Genomic DNA, 20711 nt, shown 5'->3' on the forward strand with positions numbered 1-20711 from the left:
CATTTAACTTATTCTCTACTGAGAAAATAAAAAGTCCTATAGTGCCACCTCCGCCACACACATGGAAAGGAGGGTGAGAAACAGATGCCATTAAGAGGGTTTTTTTGGTTTTGTTTTCAATCTTCAGATTGTTCAATCTTCAGATAAAGCCATTTATGCTTTGTCATGCAGCAGGCACGCAAGCAAAATCACTGTATTCACAGGAGAGTTAAAGCAAAGCCTTATTGAAAAGTGATTCACAATCTTTTTGCTCCAGCTTGAAAAGGAAAACAAACAAGTTCAGATAATAAAATGTTTGGTTTTAAAGTACTGACTTTATTAATAAATATACATCCATATGATGATGTAAATACAGATCATGAACACTACTCCATTCTCATACACATAACTGCACACGAGTAGCTCAAGTTCATGGACATAAAAACATACACAGTATCTAATCAGGCTTTTTACAGCAGAGGGCAGGGTGCTGATATTAGTTACTTAATGGATAATTGTTTCCTCCAAAATGAACCTGTGGAAAAGCAAAATTGTAAAAGATAAAGAATCAAAGTGGTCCAAATTACCAAGCAATGAGCATAACATTCCTAAAAAATGATCATACCATCATCATATTTTTCATAAAAAAGATTTACCTACTTGGAAAAAAATGCAAAGAAAAAGCTCTAGTCTCTAACTAGAGTTCATAAATATATTTAAGCAACGTTAAAATATATGCATTATAATAAAAGAGGAACAAACTTATCTTGTGGTCAGAAACAATGTTTGCATTTCAAAGTCTTTACAACTGCAACTGTTTTATTTGTAATGGTCTATAGGGATAGTATGAAACATTACTGTACATATAGTAACAAAAAAGCAGAGTCATAACTAATGAAACCAACAGACAAATAACCTTAAACTGCTCTGCCTTTTAAAGCTCTTCAAAATGGAAAAAAAGTGAAGTTCTGATCAGAATTACTTTATGTATTTTAGATCAAAGTGATTCTTTTCTCAGACACATCACTTCTTAATGACTTGGTTTGGTAGGGTCTTGACTGAACGCTTAAGAAAAATCTTTCTGGCAAAACGAAAACACACTTCAGAAAAGAGATGTTTAATGTGTTTTGATGTTTTCTTTGATTAATTTGAAGTAAATGTAACATGTAAAGACTGTTGCTTAAATGACCAAGCCAACTGCTGATGTTGAAAAATACCACCATAGGTTTAAAAGTTAGCTACCGTCTGATGGCAGCCATCTTTCTTTTTCCTGCCAAACCGTGCTGCTAGTATTCTGAAAATGTCCAGTGCAAGACTTAAAAACAGTAGCAAAAGTATTTGGTTCTAGAGTTTAAATGCAATCAGAAATCAAATAGAAGTTACTGTATGCACTTTAAACAGTGGCTTTTGTATTAGCTTGCTGTTACTCCTTAATGATGGTAACGGTTTCACGTATGTATAAATAAGACATAATAGAAATCTGATACTTAAAAGAAATCATTAACACACAAACATGACGTACAGATCATTTTCTGAACAGTGTTAATACATAACAGTAATTCTAGTTTATGAAGAACAGAATTATGGTACATAGTATAAAATTAGCCATTTACTTTGCAAATAATGTTTTCATAGTATGGGGAAAAAGGCCAGTTTTCCCATTGATAACAGCAAAATTTAGGCATTAAACATGCTGTTTCAGTGTTTGTCATGACAAGAGACAGGGTTAAAAGAAAGGAAAAAGGAAAAATAAAAAGCACAAGTTATATATAGGCAAAGCAAAAATATCTGAAGATTCCATTCATATTTCACTTTGACTTCTTGACTTCTTTTTCCCCTCACAGCATGGCACAAAAACTATAGTCAAATATAAAATAAACCAGAATCAGGAAATGCCCAGCAGTGTACTTCTGGTCTTAAAATCCAGGGTGCCAAGAGGCCCTTTCCAGATTCTGTGAACACAGTTTTCTAGTTTACGTTCATCGTTTCACGAAAACTGACAATGTTCATCATTTTTACTGGGATTATATTTCATCTGATATAATTAATAAACACCGTAATGAACATAAATTGTTTAGACGATTTCATTATTTCATCAGCATACTTGAATACAAAATTCATTATACTAGGAGAACAATAATACACCTGCATTACCTCCTGACACACAGCACAGCACCATTGAGTAGATGCACAAGTGCAAAATGAAACAGGTGAACAGGATAAACAGAAGGTAAGTAGTGGAGTTACTTGAAGATACATTAGTGACATGCAACATGTTTCTTGCCAGCGTGGCATGACACTTCTGTAGTTATTACATTCAGCTGAAGAGGACTGCTTTCCAAGAAGAGTTCAGGAAAGGGTTTAAAGCAGCCTTTTGTTGAAAAAAAAATCATCTGATAAACAGCCAATACAACACATATCCTGAGGGTGATTAGCTCATGTTAGCATTTTGTGTGTCAGAAGTTAAACCATTCTCAGAAAAATTACTAAGAGTTTCATACTTTGAGTTTGTTGAGAAACAGAATATACGACTGATTTCATAGCTTCAGCGTGGAGAAACTATATTTTAGTAGCAGTTTAGCTGCCATTAATTTACCCATAGACTAAGGAGCCATCCAGTACTGTTGAGGTTCAATGTCTTAGTTGCCAGTGCATACACAGTCCCCCAAAAAATGCAACACACCTATTGTAAAGTACAGCATAAAGTCCAGCTCATTATGTGTTAGGCATCACTGGAACACCTGAAGGCTTGCTGCTTTTTTCCTGATAAAAAAGGTATGAAACATGACATCTGTTTCTTAAGTTGTCATTACTGAAATCAGAGTTTTCAACAAAATGACAGCAGGCCAGAATAGCATTTAACTTAACAGGAAATTAATAGTAGAGAATTTCAGCACAAGCTTTACTTAACCTGAAATCTCTCTGTTCCCCCAAATCTGCAAACATAACATATTCCCCCCCATGGGCATTTGAAGCTAAAAATGTATTATAATTTAAATTATATTTGAAATGTTATGTAAACTTCCTTCCAGAAAATATGCAATATTGAGGAATGTTATTTTCCAAGTATAGGCAGGTATGTGCATATATATATTATATATATATTATGTATATAAAAAAATACACACCCGTGTGCACACATACACGCACACTTTTTTAATCAAAGACACTCGGCTGAAAATGGGACATTTCTTTTGGAAGCAGGAAAGGTCTCAGCTTGTGCCAGGAAAGGTATTTATAGTTAACCAATGAAATACTTTTTCAGCTTGCATGCATAGATGAATTCCTACAGACTGCTTTGCATCTGAGGCCTAGCAATGCAGTAAACGACATACTGTTTGTACCAACCATAAAGTTGGATATTATGAATCATGAAAATGGTGTCCTTTGGTAGAATCATAAGCTCCCATAATTTAAATAGAGTATAAGTGTTAAATAATGGGATAGCTATATTCCTGGAATATCTGCCAACACTAAATCTGACAACTTGGCAACAGTGTCTACTTAAAAAGTGTAATTTGTAAACATCCTAAATTAATACAATTTTTAAAAAAAGCAGATTAAATAGGTATTTACAGATGTCAGAACATAATTTGTAATTAAGAGTATTATCAGGATGAACAGTACTTATTTTGTAGTTTCTTATAAAACATTACAGATTTATATTGAAGCATTTGAGTTTTGGTATATGCACTCTTAGGCATTTTAAAATTATACAGTGGAATCCTGTAAAGGAGTATAACTAAAAGATCAGCCATTGCCTAAAGGCAAGTTACTTCATGTTCGTAAGGCGCTGCAAAGATGTAAAGCGCTGTATAAATACTCCATGTTGTTATTTAGTATTTTCAAAATACATTTTTGGAAAATTAGTGAAAACGGACTTACTGCTACAACTCAGCAAATAAAAACTGCCTGAAATCAGCACTTTTAAAAAAAATAGTTTTTAAAAGTTTCAAAATATCTATAAACATTTGAGGTCTGTGTAAGATCCAGCAAAAGTGGAAAATTTAGTTTGCTCTCTATTCCTTCCTATAAAAAAACACGCGGGAACTGCAAAACTTCCAGAGTCATTACTGATAAAGTAGTCCTGAATCAAGTTCTTTTGCTTCAGCAGTTATAAACTCTTCTGGATAAGTTCTTTAATGTGGCCAAGGCTTACTTCACGAGCCAATGGTCAGATAATGCTTTCCTCCTCATTTCAATTGCTTATGCATAATCACACAATTATATCTGTCTGAGTGTAAAAGGTGAAATTCAGGACATAAGCATTACTTTAAATAAACACACGAGGGCATCATTTAGGAGTTTTCTTAAAAACCTATGTTAAAAAAACCCCACAAAGTTATACCAATGCCCTTTCAAATGTTACCTTTAAAATTACTGGTTTGCATCTGTGGACACTGAACAGAAATAAAATAAAATTTGGAAAGCCGAAGTCATGGAAATATTACATTAAAAAAAAAAAGAAAAACATGTCAAGACTCATTTTAGAAATGGATTAATGAGGAACTGCTACCTAACTCCTTTCTTTCACTCATTGGGTTGTTTGATTTTGCTGCTAGTTTCATCACCAGCAACATGCATTCCTATGTTACGCACCATAGGATAGGGAAAAGCTGCACTGCCACAAGTATAACTTAGATTTGCAAGCCGTGATAGAGCTTTAATGCTACCTGGAGGTCTCCCTGGGCTGACTTTGTATCCTGCAGCTTTAGTTGTACCCAAGGGTCTGCCTGGACTTGTCTTAAATCCAGCTGCTTTGGTGGTCCCAAGGGGTCGACCTGTGCTGGTTCGGTACCCTGCTGATTTTGTGGTCCCCGAAGGCCTTCCACGTTTGCCAGACCGGTTAAGGTTTTTCTTTTTCTTTAGTTCATCTTTTGTCTCTATATTCCTGCCACTTGTGGTCTGCAAGTGCGACTCATTTAACGTGTCTTGTCTCTGGCATGCAATTGGTTTGTGGCTGACTGCGTGGCCGTATTTGCTTTGCTGTGTGGAATATAAATCAAACTGGTCAGTGGCTCTCACGTTGTCTTCATTAAGGCAAGAACTCTTGCCAGTCCCACAGAAAGCTGTATTACTGCTGGCAACAGGATGCATCATTTTCTACCAAAATAAAGGAGACAAACATGTATAAATATAACATTCAACAGGAAAGCAATCATGTTTCCAATAGCTATGCAGGCTCCCCAAAATTAGTCTGAATTGGCTTGAATGCCAAACACTTAGTCACAACAAGACATCCATCAAATTCCAAAAAGCAAAGGGTGCCAAACAAGTTTGTTGGGTTTTTTTTTTTGGAGGGGGTGGGGCTTTGCATCTCAGCCTCTGTGCACAGACTTCAAATAAACCCAGAAAAAAATCCTTATTTAAACAAACAATGCAAAAACACATTAAAGAAATCAACAACAGAAGTTCAATGATCAGGGCTTGAAATATCACACAGACAGTAATTTTGATATTTCTCCAGGGGGAAACTCATCTAAATTCTAGCTATTATGGTCACAACAGTAAGCTATCCAACATAAACCAAGCAAAAACCACCGTAGTCGTATCTTCCTGATTCAGCAGATAGAAAGAGCAGAGCCATTCAGCTGACAGCTCTCTACAGCAGGAGAGGAAAATCAACAAGCTGATCAGGTTTATTGCTACTGCCTAGAGCCTTGTGAGCAATGCTGAAAATAGTCAAGAGCCAGCCCACACAGTTCCTTCCACTCCAAAGCTTTGAAACCTCAGCACAAGCAGATACCGAAGCTATTCGCTGGAAGAACTTCCCCAATACAAAGACTGAGGATTAAGCAGTGATTTTACTTCATTTCTTCCCCACCCCGCTCTCCCCCAAACCTAAGCAGGTTGCAGACTAGGACTGAAAAGAAGAACCAAAGCAAGAAAAAGCTTGCTTTCTCTCTGTTCAGTGACAGGACTCAACTTCAAAGTTATCAGATACCCACTAGCTGAAGCAAACAACCTTTTGCTGAATCAGGAGAGCTCACAGCTTTTTCATAGCTGTGATTTATGTTAGTCTACTTTAAAAGATTGTGATCATCCTCTTAGGATAGTCTTTGCAATAAGGCAGCGGAAGCAATGGGTGCTCAGCACTTTTACAAAAAGAATCACATCAGTTTCTACCAGTACATTTTCCATCTACAAGCACATCTCAAGTTACTTATCACACCACCAAGAAAAATGTCAGCACATGAGAAATCAATGAAACTTGCACTTTCAGAGCTAAGCAGAGGGAAAATACATGCTACCAGACATCAAATTCTCACACCCAAATTCAGAATCACAACAAATGAAACACAAAACACGTGGAGATTCAGAAAACTCCCAGAAACAAACCTACCGACTTTGTACTAAGAAAAAGGTATAGATATGGGCATTTTAGCCCTGTAAAGTGGTGAGTTAAAGTGTGTAATTTTCTTATTGCACCTCAGGCACATTTGTGTGAGGTGCATGGACTTGCACTGACCTTAATAAATTTGAATGCAGCAAAGGGAGAAGATTAACCATAATAAGTAAAGAGTGTCCATGGCTCAGGGAACCTGCTGATATATCCTATCTTGTGTGTCATCCTTCCACATGCCTTATTCCACTTGTGTGAAATAACATTTTGTACGTCACCTGAAGACACAGGATCAGATCTGCCAGCATCACACCAAGAGCAAATATGAAAATAGAGCTATAGTATAACCAGCACAGAAGGATCACTTCGCTACAATGGAGAAGGAATAGCAGGTCCTGCACCAACCATCTATCCTCCTGCCTCTGGAATCTGACATTAGGAGTAGGCTTGGACACCTTTACTCTTCACTGATTATCAGTTGTTAACTTTGACTTGTTGTAAGCAAACTTTAATTGGCTTTAAAATTCTGCCTAAGGACTAGGGGCGCACAGATAGAGATTTTTTGACCCAGTATGGCTGATTTTTAATGAGCCGTATCAGCCAATATCGATCCAACTGCTGATATGCAGCCCTGCAGCATGGGCAGCAGCAATGGGAAGATAAGTTTGTTGTGGGGGGAAGGGGTGGCAGAAGGGAAGAGGCATGGGGGGGCCCATGCGGTAAGGTAGGGAGTGGGGCTGGGGCAGGTGCTGCCCAGCTAAATTGGGGCAAGGCATGGGATGGAGCCACAAGTGGCTCATCTGAAGGGTGCAGGGGGGATGGAGTGGCTCCCACCACTACATGCACCCTAGGAGGACATTGGAGGGAGGGAGGCGCATGCCCCTGGATGTGCGCACGGGGCGAGGGCAGGCTGCCTCTGCAAACTGGGGCTGGGGCAGCGTTAGGCTCTTTCCAGTCAGACCTGGGCCAGGCCAAGCTGAGCTGTGCTCAGGCTGGTGGCAGTGCTGGGAGGGGCTGTGCGAGGGGCTTGCAGCCACCCCAAAATTTGCCGTAGCTCCCCTGTAGCCTCCCCTCCAAGCACCGCTCCCCACCCTGAGTGCAGCCCAGCCCAGCTCCCAACCAGGAAGAGCCCAGCACCACCCCAGCCCCAGGCTGCAGCAGCAGCCCACCCTCACCCCTCGCAGAGACTCATCCAGGCACACATGGTCCCGTGCCTTCCCAGGGTGCGTGCAGTGGCGGGAGCCACCCTCCCTCTAGACAAGCTTCTTGCTGCTCTGTCCCATGCCCCGCTCCAGCTGTCCCTTCCCCAGCCCTGCTCCCTCCCTCCCTTCGATCTGCTTCCCCACGCCCCTTCCCTCCGCTACACCTTCCCTCACAGACTTACCAGTCAGACCCAGCTGCTGGGCTGCACTCCTGGCTACCTGCGTGCTGGGCTGCGGCCAGATCCATGCACAGGGCATTTATCAGCCACAGCAGCCAAAAAAAGCCATTCACCAATACTGTCAATTTTCCTTATATTGGTGCCAATCCAATGTGGAACCGATGTATCGGTGCACTTCTACTAAGAACCAGACCAATGCACAGCAGTCTCATGATCAGGAGACAAGGATGAACTGCAAAGGTCATGTCTGCATACAAGCTATACAGTACTGTTTTTTCCAGCTACGACCATAGGCCTGGTCCACGATCATTTTTTTTACATGATCCCAATAAATTGTTTTGAAAATACTACCAGAGGTCCAGGTCCTCCAAACGAACCAAATGGAACCCAGAAGTCTTGGAGAACAGCGCCGATTTTAATAGAACTTTTACATTTCCTCTGCAGATGAGCAGAGAGTGATGTTTCTTTTAAATGAATGCCAGGTCTAGCTTTGACCATCTCTAGTGGTGCCAAATCCAAATGCTGCTTTGGCAGCCTTCCATTGCCAAATGCTGCGTATGGTAATTTTTCCTTTTAAAAATATTCCCTGCTGCATCCCATCCTTTCTTGTTCTACCTAATGAGAATAACTAACTCGGCAGTCTTTAACACATCCCTTTAGGTATATGTAGACAGTTATCCACCTTGTTTCCTCATCCTCTAGACTGAACACATCTCATTGTTTTCATTTCTGAAAGCAGTTGTTATGTGTACTACTGCTTTCATTTCATCTTCCTTCAATTGGACTCATTTTTCTAGTAACCTGATGCCCCAAAGTAAACACACTGGGCCTCAACTTGGGAGTACAATAATGGAATGGGCTACTTTTTTTTTTTTTTTTTAACCTACCCACAACTACCAGAGACATGTATCTACTCAATATCCATATTATGTTCCAGTACTGCATCTGACAGCACTGAAAAGCATCTCTTTGAAAACAAGGCAAGTACAGTATGTGTTCTCACAATGCATATTTCCCTTTCACTACTTTATCCTTGACCCAGAGAGACCATCACCTGAAAAATAATTTCAGCAAGCTTGTAGATTCAAAGGCATAATCTGTGATGGCAAGTTGTGTAGACAGGTCATGAAAAATGTATCCAGTACCTATCACGCTCAAGTAGGAGTCTAAAAGTTAGAGTAAAAAATACCCATGCTGTCGCTGGATTACAAAACCCACAGCCTTGCCTCTGCATACTGTGCACACCATACAGCATTTAACTCTAACAACAATCAACTTTATTTTGAATACAGTTTGAAAATTAAAATACAACATTAGAGCTAATCTAAAAATATTCTGAACAGTACACTATTTAACCAGTTACACAGCTAGCTGAATGCTGCAAAAATATTTGCTTAATAAATTATTCATTGTTTCCATTATAAAACCCAGTTTTCAGCAGTTTATAAATCAGCGGCAAACATGGCATGCAAGACTGCAACCAAAGAGTGCCAACTGATGCCTAACCTTTAAAATTGGTTTTATTGGTTTTTAAATGTATGAGACCAAAGAAAAACAAATTTTACAGATTTGTGCATATTGCCACAAATCCCCATCAATACTGCAGAGCAACTGTTGTGTATGTCAATAATCTTCTAATAGCCTGTATTTCTATGATTAACTGTAACAATTTCAGATTTCATGTTAATAATTCACATATTAAAAGAGAAAGACCCTTACATTTTCAAAGCTTTTCTCTTCTCGTTTTTAAAAGGTAATAAAGCAGAAACAAAGCGAGACTTCTACAGGAGATGCAAAGGGTAAAAATCCCCAAAGATGCACTAGCACTTTTGTCTGCATGCCACTGAAGTTCGCTCTAATTCATGTCCATAAAACAGTGCACTGGTCTCTGATGTTCCAAATGGAGTGTCTGTTTCTTAGCTACTAAAGGCCATGTTTACAGTTTAAAAAAATAATTATTTCTAATTTAACTGGACATACCTGATTCAGCACAAACTGTCCACTCTGCTTACCTTAGCCACATAACACTATTTTGAATTACTGCAACTTTTCCTCAGTTCTACATTAACAGTTTTCTAAATCTTTTCGGCTTTAATAACCTCTAGGTATCTACTACACAGATACTGGCAGGTACAGTGATTCTTGAGAGATCTGAAAGGGCCATTTGTGCAGTCTACAACTGCAGCAGGAAGACAATGTGATTACATCTGTTTGAGCACCATCCACTCTGGCATTAAGCTTGTATAGGCTGAAACAGCTCAAATCAAGGCAATATTTCACCCTACAGAAGGCAAAGCTAAAGTAAAGGTATATAGTCAGATATTTATGTCTTACACACACACACCACTTGGCTTTTATGTGGACATGAAGAGCAGTCCTTAAATACAGCACATTTCTGTAGTATAGAAAAGGCACAGCAGACTAAGCCAGTCCTCCTTCATGTTCTTTTGCCTCCTTCTAGGCAAAAGAGAAATATAAGCAGCTTAATGCAGCCAGACTTCAATCATACAATTGATTACTGGGTCTACTTGGCTGGCCAGGAATGCCTCTCCACCTTGGCAACAAACAAGTTCAGAAAAGTACAGACAGTCTTCTCTCCAAGGACCTTCTCTCCCCAGCAGTCCTTCATCCATTTACAGTAGCTGTAATCAGCTGCAGCTGGGGCACTCCCTACTTCCTAATACCTACATCAACCCTTCCTTACTTGTTTAACATAGTACATGCATATGTAATTGTATACATGGAGATATCGGAGATTTAGAGTAACAACATTTTTCAATTTCTGATTTAACCTCTGAAGAATACAGGCTGCAGCCCGCAGCATGATTCAGAGATCTCCTGCCTGTCTCAAAGGCCCTGCTTCTGGTCACACAGAAAGCTCAGCTCCACTGAGCAACATCATACAGGAAATGAAACCAATCAGAGAGAACTATGGCCTGAGGAGTTATTCATGGGGGTCACCTCCTGGGAAATGTCAACGACAAATTCCCAGCATCACTTTCTTCTCTGCCATGCATCCCTCCTCTAGGATGTCTACAAGAGGCAATCATGGATTGTCATGGATTCCAACATCCAGCTTCTTTCTGGAACAACTACAGGTAGTTCTCACTCATGAACATATACTAAATGCTGCAATTTCTTCTCCTACATATTTGCCTTCATTACTGCAAAGTGATAAGATGTTCTGTAGAAAATGCTGTCTATACAACAAAGCCTGGCTGATTTGTACAGCCTGCACTTGACACCAGCTGATATTGTTCCAACTGGTACATGAGAAGCAAAGCACAGCTCACGGAGTTTCGAAGGGGGATCCAAAAAAGATGAGACAATCAACTGAGCAACTGCCAACAGGAATGTTTTTTGAACGCTTGTTATTCTCACACATCAATCAATTTTTTAATCACGCTATGAAAATGGCATGCAGTATGCAAAGTTTACATTCTATATTTTAGTTTGCAACTCCTACTGAAGTCCTTTAATGCAACCTTAATTATTCTGTCATAACAATCTCCATCATACTTCTACTGAGGTCAGAGTCAGCAGCTGACTTTACACTAGAGATTACAAGACTACCAAGTGTTGTCTGTGTCTGTCTATCAAGTAGAAGTGATTTTGTTGGTAGGGAGTTTGGAAAAAAAAATGGGTGGCCCTAAAGCCTCCTCCCTGGTGCCAAAGGGAAGCTCAGTGAAGGAGGCAGGGAACTGGACCATCTTCCCTAGACTTGTGTACTTCCCCTGACAGGGAGAGACAGCTATGAATGGCAGGCATAGTAACAGCTCCCAACCTATGAACTAGAGGTGGCAAAACATGAACTACCAGGGCAAAGTAAAAGCTTAACAAGAACCTCAGCAATGGTAAGACAGATTAACTTCCCAAATACCTGTGTGCATGAAATTGCTTTAAAGGTACTAATATACTTCAGGACTCCCTTTCATCACTATGGGCCAGCCTACACACTGGCTGAAAATATGTTGAAAAATCATGCTGAAATCAGTTCCTCTATACAGCACAGACAGGGATTTTAAGAATAATGCCATCTAAACCATGTAACATAAGGCAAACCATAGGAAAATATCTGATAACAGTAATAAAACACTGTACCTTCTTCTTCCTTAGTCAGGTTTCACTGCTGCTGGGGCAAAACCAAAATACATTCAACACCAGAGATGGGAAACTGTAAATGACTACTGAAAACACTTCGCTCAATCTAGATCTGCTTCTTTCCCAAACCTGAGGAAGGGTCCACCTCGTGTCCTGAAGCTCGTCTGAAATCTCAAACTCCCCCAAAGAAATTCTTCTTGCTTCTCACTGAAAATAAGTAGTTAATCATTATTTCATAGACAATGCATGTGGCTCAATGGGACAATCATTAACACAGGAAGCGAGAAAGGGAACTGCCCTATAGTCCTGTCTGCACTATAACAAGGTTTGGGAAACTACCAATTCACTTCCACTACCAGTAGCAATATTTGAAGTCTTTTTGCTGATTTAAAGCCAATGTTTTTAAATGTTGATAAGACCCATTCTAAACAGGAGTTAAAAGTTAAAACAATACCTGGCAGACCATCCACCCTATGGCTTTCCAGACTGTAAACAGAAACTTCACCGATGCTGACAAACATTTGAGATTTTATAACGTGGTCTTGGCATAGACAGTGAATTTTCTGGGACCCTGCTAGAAAAGCTGTTCAAGTACAAATTTGTGTCTACATTAACCATGTTTTCTGAACTCTTCTACTTCATCTGCAACATACAAATAAACCCCTGAAAAGGACATCCTGATGCAAAGAAACAATCGCCTATCCTAAGTACTCATATAAATTAAGTCGGGCTTTCTCTCCCTAGGATTTTTTAACTATTTTCTAACTATTTATTATATCTGCGTGAGCTACCTGTTAATCTCAACCTCCACCTTCAGCAAAATGTATATATGGGCCTGTTACAACATAAACCAGAATATCTAAGCCTACACACTAAACATGGTCTACTTCTGAAGACAAGTAAAAGTTTCCCAACTGTGATCACGAAGCAGTTCCTAAGGACCCATAGTTACACCACATGGTCACTACTCCTTAATCTAAACTGCTAACTTATCTTAAAAACAGCAACAAAATATTAAATTTCAATTTTATCTTTCCACGCAAGGAACTGCCATAGGGATGCCCTTACAGGGGAAGAAAGGATAGCATGTGCAGTGCTGAATGCTAAGAAACACTACGAAATAATTCAGGAACTCCTAGTCAACAGTGCCACCAAAATTACAACTGCAGTCCCTCGTTCGATGATACAAGATCTGCTTCTGCAAGAATGAATAACACCTTCACACAAGTCCTTTCACTGACTGTTGTATCACATAGTTCTTCCATTAACTGCAAAGTAGCAATTCTGCTATAGTTTAAGTGAAAATGTTCTTGAGCTTAAAAGATCAACACAGTGCTCCAAAATCCACATGCTTACTTGATCACCGTGCAATCCGGCATGCATCTTAGAGGCACTACGAAGAATCAAACACATTTGAGCCAAAAGTTTCTGATATCTGGCACCATGCCCAAAAAACAACTTCCCTAAAGGTTGACACTTTCTACCAATTTCTTTCTTTCCTTTCATGGTGAAGTTGTGCACCACCTCTGTGGGGAAGCAATATTAAAACTTGTATTAAAAGAGTTGAGCTCTCTAAACTGCAATAAACCTAACTCACAAAAACTGAACAGATTACACTGTGCCTGCATAGACACAGCAACCAAACGGCTTTCTGTCCTACAAGCTTTCAAATAAACTGGGTGGGACTTGCAGTAACCAGAATTTAACCCACATGCAGATTTACCTCGAATCTGATCCATGACAGACATCTTTAAAAAAAAAAAAAGAAAGAAAAGGAAAGAAATCTCATTATAATCTGATTCTGTCAAGGGCTCGTTGTTTTGCTTTTGCAGGCAAGGCATTATCTGAATACAGCAGAAAGGTTAGAAGATGCCCAAACTATTTTCAAAAAGAAAAACTGCACATGCAGTGCACACAGGAGGTATTAAGGGATGGAGCAGAACGGACAGGGCAAGAAAGCTCTGGGGCTGTGGCTGTGGAGGCTGGGAGTAAGGACAATCAGGCCCACTTTCTCTTTTCTGTGCTAGCATCAGGGGTACTCTACTTACTGAGACTCCTTGGAGTCCTCCTCTGCTCCTCCAGATGACCCATAAGACCCCTCTTTATGTAGATGAATGTCAATTCTGCCTCTCCCCTCTAATCTGGGAGCTATAATGGGGGCTATGGAGTCAGTGAGGGAGGTTAGGCATTTTGGCTGAAGGGAAGACTGAGGCCTTCTCTCCCTCCCCAGTACACATTTTAAGGTCTGTGGGACTCCCCCCACCTTGCTTCTGTCCATACGAGAGAGCATACAAGGTAGCCCTGCTCTTCTGGTGTATAGAAAATGGGTATGTGCCTTGAGAGGTCCATCAGGTGTTATTTCACCAATGTGCTATGCAGACTGTATCAAGAGCAAAAGCAAAGAGGTTTCCTTGCCACGTTGAGACAACTATAGAAACATAGTTTCTAGTCCCCCAGTTTCTTAATGACCTGAGTAGATCATCTAGTCCGACGCCCTGCCATGGCAGGAACGGGTACTGGGGTCAAACGACTCCAGCAAGGTGTTCATCTAACCTCCTCTTAAAAACCCCCAGGGTAGGAGCCTGCACCACTTCTCTTGGAAGCTGGTTCCAGACCCTAGCCGCCCTGACTGTGAAGTAGCGCCTCCTGATACCAAGCCTAAATCTACCCTCTGCCAGCTTGTGACTATTATTCCTGGTCACTCCTGGCAGTGCTCAGGGGAACAGTGACTCCCTCAATGCCTGCTGATCCCCCCTGACTAGTTTATAACAGGCCACAAGATCCCCCCTCAGCCTTCTCTTGTGGAGGCTGAACAGGTTCAGGTCTCGTAGCCTCTCCTCATAAGGCCTACCCTGCTGCACCCAATCATGAGAGTGGCCCTCCTCTGGACCCTCTCCATGTTGTCCACATCCCTCTTGAAGTGCAGCGCCCAGAACTGGACGGAGTCCTCCAACTGAGGCCTGACCAGTGCCACATAGAGGGGGAGGATCACCTCTTTGGACCTGCTCGAGATGCATCTGTGGATGCATGACAAGGTACGGTTGGCCTTCCTGACTGCCTCCCCACACTGCTGGCCCACGTTCATCTTGGAGTCAATGACGACTCCAAGATCCTTTTCCGCCTCCGTGCTGACAAGAGGGGAGTTCCCCAACCTGTAGGTATGGTGCCGGTTATTCCTCCCCAGGTGCATCACTTTGCACTTGTCTGTGTTGAATCCCGTCCTATTCTCATCCACCCACCCTTGTAACCTGTCCAGGTCTGATTGTAGCCTGTTGCTTCCTTCTAGTGTGCCCACATCCCCCCACTTCTTAGTGTCATCAGCAAATGTGAACAGGGTGCTTTTTACCCCCTCGTCCAAGTCACTGATGAAAATGTTGAACAGCATGGGCCTGAGGACCAAGCCCTGGGGGACCCCACTGCCCACGTCCTTCCAGGTTGAGAAGGACCCATCCACTACCACCCTCTGGGTGCAGCCCTCCAGCCAGCTGGCAACCCATTTGACTGTGTGGGCGTCGACACCGCAGTCCCACAGTTTCTTGATGAGAACGGGGTGAGAGACAGTGTCAAAAGCCTTCCGGAAGTCCAGGAAGACTATATCCACTGCTACCCCTGCATATAATGATTTGGTATCTGATCGTAAAAGGCCACCAGGTTGGTCTGACAGGACCTGCCACTGATGAACCCGTGTTGGTTGCCCCTAAGCATGCAGTCCCCAGCAGTCAAGTGGAACCTAAGCATGGACTGTGAATTTAATAATAGATAATCAATGGCAGTGTGCAAGAGGCTGAAGATGTTGTAAAATTCAGAAGATGTGCTCTTTCTGTGGGACCAACTAAGTGCTTGACTGCAGGACAGGTGTAGGGAGAACCTGCGCAGTACAGTACAGGGAGAATTCACATGTTACAGACATCTTGAAGCATCACACAGAGGGCAGAGTTGAGGGATATGGACACGTACATTTGGAGCCATTTCAAAAGTGCAGCAACTATTACCTCTAATTGTTACTTGTGGATATGCTGGGAATAGCAAAACTACTCTAACTTTAACCCTGGATGAAGCACTGTTAAAGCTGAAGCAGTTTCATTACATATACATCATTCCTAGCTTGTTCATAGATAAAAAGTTAGAATCTAACAGGTGCTGTCCCTTTGCAACTCATCTAAATATAAGTATATCCATTCTTAATTTCCCAGTTTCTGGGAGTTTGTTTTGGGGACCTAACCAGATTGCAATGGCACAAGATAAAACCAGTCAAGCTTGCCTCTATACTGTAGTACAAAATGCCATGCCTCCCCCTCCACCCTTTTTTTCCCAAAAGAAACAGAAGTGTACTTGCAAGAGTTAGCGATCAGTTACTGGCAGTTGTCTCAACTGAAACCTGCATGATGACACTACCATGATTTCATAAAGGTTGCTGTGCAATTCCCACCCACTCTTCCCTGGCTACTATGCACTTTCTTGTAGTGCTTTGAGAAACTAATACTGTGTAGCTGCAAACGTGGCCAGTGAAAGAAATCACAGATTTGGGGTTTAAGTCCCCAAATCTTGACAGTGTTCCTACGTGATAGGTTATAACGGGTTTAAGCACGTGAGGGAAGAAGACTGGTGTGTCACTCCTTCCACTGGTCCCAAAACAGGCAGCCCTACTCTGCCACCACTTCTCATGCACTCCCCACCTTAATACACTACCAGCACACAAAGTTGCTCCTTGCCATCTTCAACCAGTATGTGACATGTTTGTGAGATTTTAGAGCACTTCCCATGCAAAGGTCAACTTTCAGAGAGGGACTTCCCACAGAAGAGTCAAGGTTTAGCAAGGTGCAAAAAAGACCCTTCACCACAATTCACAGCTAAGTTTCACAGTCATTAGGGGCTGGAAGGGACCTTACAAGATCACTGGGTCCAGCCCCGCTACATCTGGGTAGGAAAGACTGCTAGGGTCAGATGACCCCAGCAAGTTGGGTGTCAAAGTGCTTTTTGAAGTGAGCACCTACCCTGAGGATGGATGCCTTCTGCTGGAAAAACAATAGCTGGAGAGGTATGAGCCATCCCATTCATCTCAGGGGGTAAGATTTCCCAGCCACCCCTTCCCAGAGACTCTTACTCATCCCTCCCATTCTCAGCCCTTACCCCAAGTTGAGCACTATGCTCTTCAAACACACTTTCATGAAATTGTTGTCATTGAATTTGCAGACTAGGATCCCTGAACCCAACGCAGCTACTGCACAAGCAAATAGAGACTCATCACTGAACCAAACAAGCTAAAAGAGGGTAAATTCAGGCTGGACACAAGAAAAAACTTCTTTTCTGTAAGGGTCACCAGAATTGGGAACACGCTCCCAGCAGAAGTAGTGCAGTCGCCATCCTTGGAGGAGTTCGAGATGACGCTAGACAAGCAGTGAGCCCAACAACTTCCTGCCCACCAGCCCTTCGATTGTACGATACTGCAGTTCACCTACAACAGCGCATGTCAGACATCTAGCAGCTCAGAGCCCCCTTGTTAGACACATCCAATTACCGCTTTAGATCCTTACGCAAAAACCATCCGTGTTAAAACCACAGTCCAGAGCTGAAACGCATAAAAAAATATCAGACCGGCAACACCAAAACATCCGACCTTCGTGACCTGCAGAGCAACGGTAACAGGCACTTATTTTTTCTGAACACCTCATGAACACCCAGCCCTTCTCCTTTCCTTTCCGAAGAACAATTCAAAGCAAAATAATCATGCACAATGAGGGACTTTGGGAGGTCCAGTCCAGTGGTTCTCAACCTTTTTTGTACCAGGGCCCGTTTGTATGCATCAACAGCCGGCCCGGACCCAGTCAATAGTTTAAGTAGAAGACTGGCTGGCGCCCCCCTTACTCCCCGCCCGCACGTGCGGGGCAGGGGCCTGCAAGGGAAAAGCCCCATTCCCCACCTTTTAAAGGAGAAACCCACGTTTAAAGTTTGTTTGCACAGCCCCGCAACCCACTGTGGTGTCGCGACCCCCGGGGCTGAGAAGCGCTGCTTCCCTCCGACCATCCCCAGCGACGTCCCAGCCCGGCCGTAGCGCCCCTCGGCGGGGAGCGTCCCCGGCTTCCCGCTGCCCCCGCCTTAAACATGTGCACACATAAGTGGGCAGCCACCGCTGCTGAGCCGGGCCGGGAGCCCAGCGCAGGGCAGGGCCGGGCCAGGCCGCCCAAGGGAAGGGAGGCAGAGCAGGGGCTGAGGTGACGCGGGCAGGGACCCCGGCTCGGCTGCGCCTTGCCCGGCCGGGACCCACCTGCGCGGCTGCCCGGGACACGGCGTCGCCGATGCGGGGCCGGGGGCGGCGGCGGCGAGCGGGCAGGGCCGGGCCGGGGCGGGCGGCGCCTCCTCCCGCAAGGCGCGGAGCGGCCCGGCGGCGGCTGCAGGGCGGCGGGGAACGACGCTGCGCATGCGTCGCGGGCGGAACGGGGTGCGACCAGAGTGGGCATGCGCTGAGTGGGGAAAGGGGCGGGGCCGGAGTGGGGAAAGGGGCGGGACATCGTGGGCATGCGTGGAGCGGAGAGGGGGCGGTGGCAGAGGGTCTTGGCTCAGCTGGCGCCTCGGTGCGTGTAAAACAGCCGCAATAATCGTGGTATTATTATTATCCAAATACGTATATTATTATAATTGATATAATCATTATAAAAATGAGTATAATATAATTATTATAATACAAAATGAAATAATAATAGTTATACAAATTATATTATTGTAATTATAATTGTTATACAAATTATTAATTGTAATCATTACAATCATAGAATGATTACATTATTATTATAGTATCGTTTTATAATGATTATATTATTATGATTACAATAATAAAATTTTATTATTATTATTATTATAATCATTATAGTTTTATAGCTAGTTGGGTCAGAAGGGACCTGAGCAGATCATCAAGTCCGACCCCCCGCCATGGCAGGAAAGAGTACGGGGTCAAACGACCCCAACGAGGTGTTTGTCAAGCCTTGTCTTAAAGACCCCCAGGGTAGGAGCGAGTACCACTTCCCTTGGAAGCTGGTTCCAGTCCCTAGCCGCCCTGACCGTGAAGTCGCGCCTCCTGATGTCTAGTCTGAATCTACCCTCTGTCAGCTTGTGACCGCTATTCCTGGTCACTCCTGGCAGTGCTCGGGGGAACAGGGACTCCCCCAGTGCCTGCTGATCCCCCCTGACTAGTTTGTAAATGGCCACTAGATCCCGCCTCGGCCTTCTCTTGCGAAGGCTGAACAGGTTCAGGTCCCGTCGCCTCTCCTCGTAGGGCCTGCCCTGCTGCCCCCTGATCATGCAAGTGGCCCCCTCTGGACTCTCTCCATGTTTTCCACATCCCCCCTGAAGTGCAGTGCCCAGAACTGGACGCAGTACTCCAGCTGCGGCCCGACCAGCGCCGCATGGGGGGAGAATCACCTCCTCGGACCTGCTCGAGATGCATCTGTGGATGCATGACAAGGTGCGGTTGGCCTTCCTGACCGTGTCCCCACACTGCCGGCCCATGTTCATCTTGGCATCAATGATGACTCCAAGATCCTTTTCTGCCTCTGTACTGACAAGAGGGGAGTTCCCTAACCTGTAGGTATGGTGCTGGTTTTTCCTCCCCAGGTGCATCACCTTGCACTTGTCAGTGTTGAATCCCATCCTGTTCTCGTCCGCCCACCCCTGTGACCTGGCTAGGTCTGACTGCAGCCTATTCCTCCCTTCTAGCGTGCCCACATCCCCCCACATCTTAGTGTCATCAGCAAATTTGAACAGGGTGCTTTTTACCCCCTCGTCCAAATCACTGATGAAGATGTTGAACAGTGCGGGCCCGAGGACCGAGCCCTGGGGGACCCCACTGCCCACATCCTTCCAGGTCAAAAATGACCCATCCACCGCCACTCTCTGGGTGCGGCCCTCCAGCCAGTTGGCGACACATCTGACTGTGTGGGTGTCAACACAACAGTCCCCCAGTTTCTTAATGAGAATGGAGGAGGCCTTCCGAAAGTCCAGAAAGACTGTGTCCGCTGAAACCCCTGCATCTAAGGATTTGGAGACCTGGTCATAGAAGGCCACCAGGTTGGTCTGACAGGACCTGCCTCTAATGAACCTGTGTTGGTTGCCCCTAAGTATAATCTCCCCTGCTGGCCCGTCATGGACATGCGCCAGGATAATTCTCTCAAAAAGCTTACCCAGGACACAGGTAAGATTAACTGGCCTATAGTTCCCCGGGTCCTCCTTCCTCCCCTTTTTGAAGATGAGAACCATGCTGGCCCTCTTCCAGTCCTCTGGCGCCACACCAGAGCACCACGAGTGCTCATACAGCCGTGCCAGGGATCCCGCAATGACCTCAGCCAATTCCCTCAGCACTCGGAGGTGGAGATCATCCAGACCAGCTGATTTAAATACATCCAGTCCCGCCAGAAGTTCCCTGACTAGGTCCCCACTGACCCTTGGCCTGGGTGCACCTCCCCTGGGGCCTGAGGGGGACCCACTGCGGGGGGACTGATCATTATAAAATGATTATAATAATCATTATTGTTCTTGTTATATTGTTGCTACTGCTGTTACACTATTACTATGGTTATATTGAAGGGGAGGAGAAAAAAGGCAGCATTACTATTATATTATATTATATTATTTCCCATTCTCATGACAGAGGGGACTAGAAGCCACTGCGGGTTTGGGACTGTGCCCACCCTGGCCCTGCCACTGCCTCCTGGGCAGGCTGAGGTGCACACGGGCCTGGCCAGGCACGTGGGGTGTGAGCAGGGCTGGAGCCTCCAGATAGGAAGGGCAGAGGCTTGCAGGATGGGGCAGGCACCAGAGGAATACCCAGAGCAATCTGCGCCCCTCCAGCACCACCTTTTAGATAGTAAACAGGGAGGGCCCAAGCCCAGCGCATTGTGGGTCCCCCCCAAAACA

General features: G+C 43.7%; 1 protein-coding gene across 3 annotated transcripts; it reads right to left on the bottom strand.

Annotated features, from left to right (window-relative positions):
• Window positions 1-294: 294 nt before the first annotated feature.
• C10H5orf24 (chromosome 10 C5orf24 homolog) lies at window positions 295-18237 on the bottom strand. Of its 3 annotated transcripts, none has more exons than XM_090020559.1 (3): window positions 18070-18237; window positions 4653-5082; window positions 295-514 (listed from the first exon to the last, which is right to left on the bottom strand). In XM_090020559.1, the coding sequence occupies exons 2-3, from the start codon at window positions 5077-5079 to the stop codon at window positions 480-482; spliced, it is 462 nt and encodes a 153-aa protein (XP_089876685.1). In that variant the 5' UTR covers window positions 5080-5082; window positions 18070-18237; the 3' UTR covers window positions 295-479. The 3 variants fall into 3 exon arrangements, with proteins under 3 accessions (XP_089876685.1, XP_089876684.1, XP_089876683.1); XM_090020558.1 differs by having other exon boundaries at window positions 295-2742; window positions 18070-18236; XM_090020557.1 differs by having other exon boundaries at window positions 295-5082; window positions 18070-18236.
• Window positions 18238-20711: the final 2474 nt, after the last annotated feature.

The sequence above is a fragment of the Crocodylus siamensis genome, chromosome 10, assembly GCF_052110815.1.
Source record: "Crocodylus siamensis isolate JL-2025a chromosome 10, ASM5211081v1, whole genome shotgun sequence".
In the NCBI taxonomy this organism is placed as follows: Eukaryota; Metazoa; Chordata; order Crocodylia; family Crocodylidae; genus Crocodylus; species Crocodylus siamensis.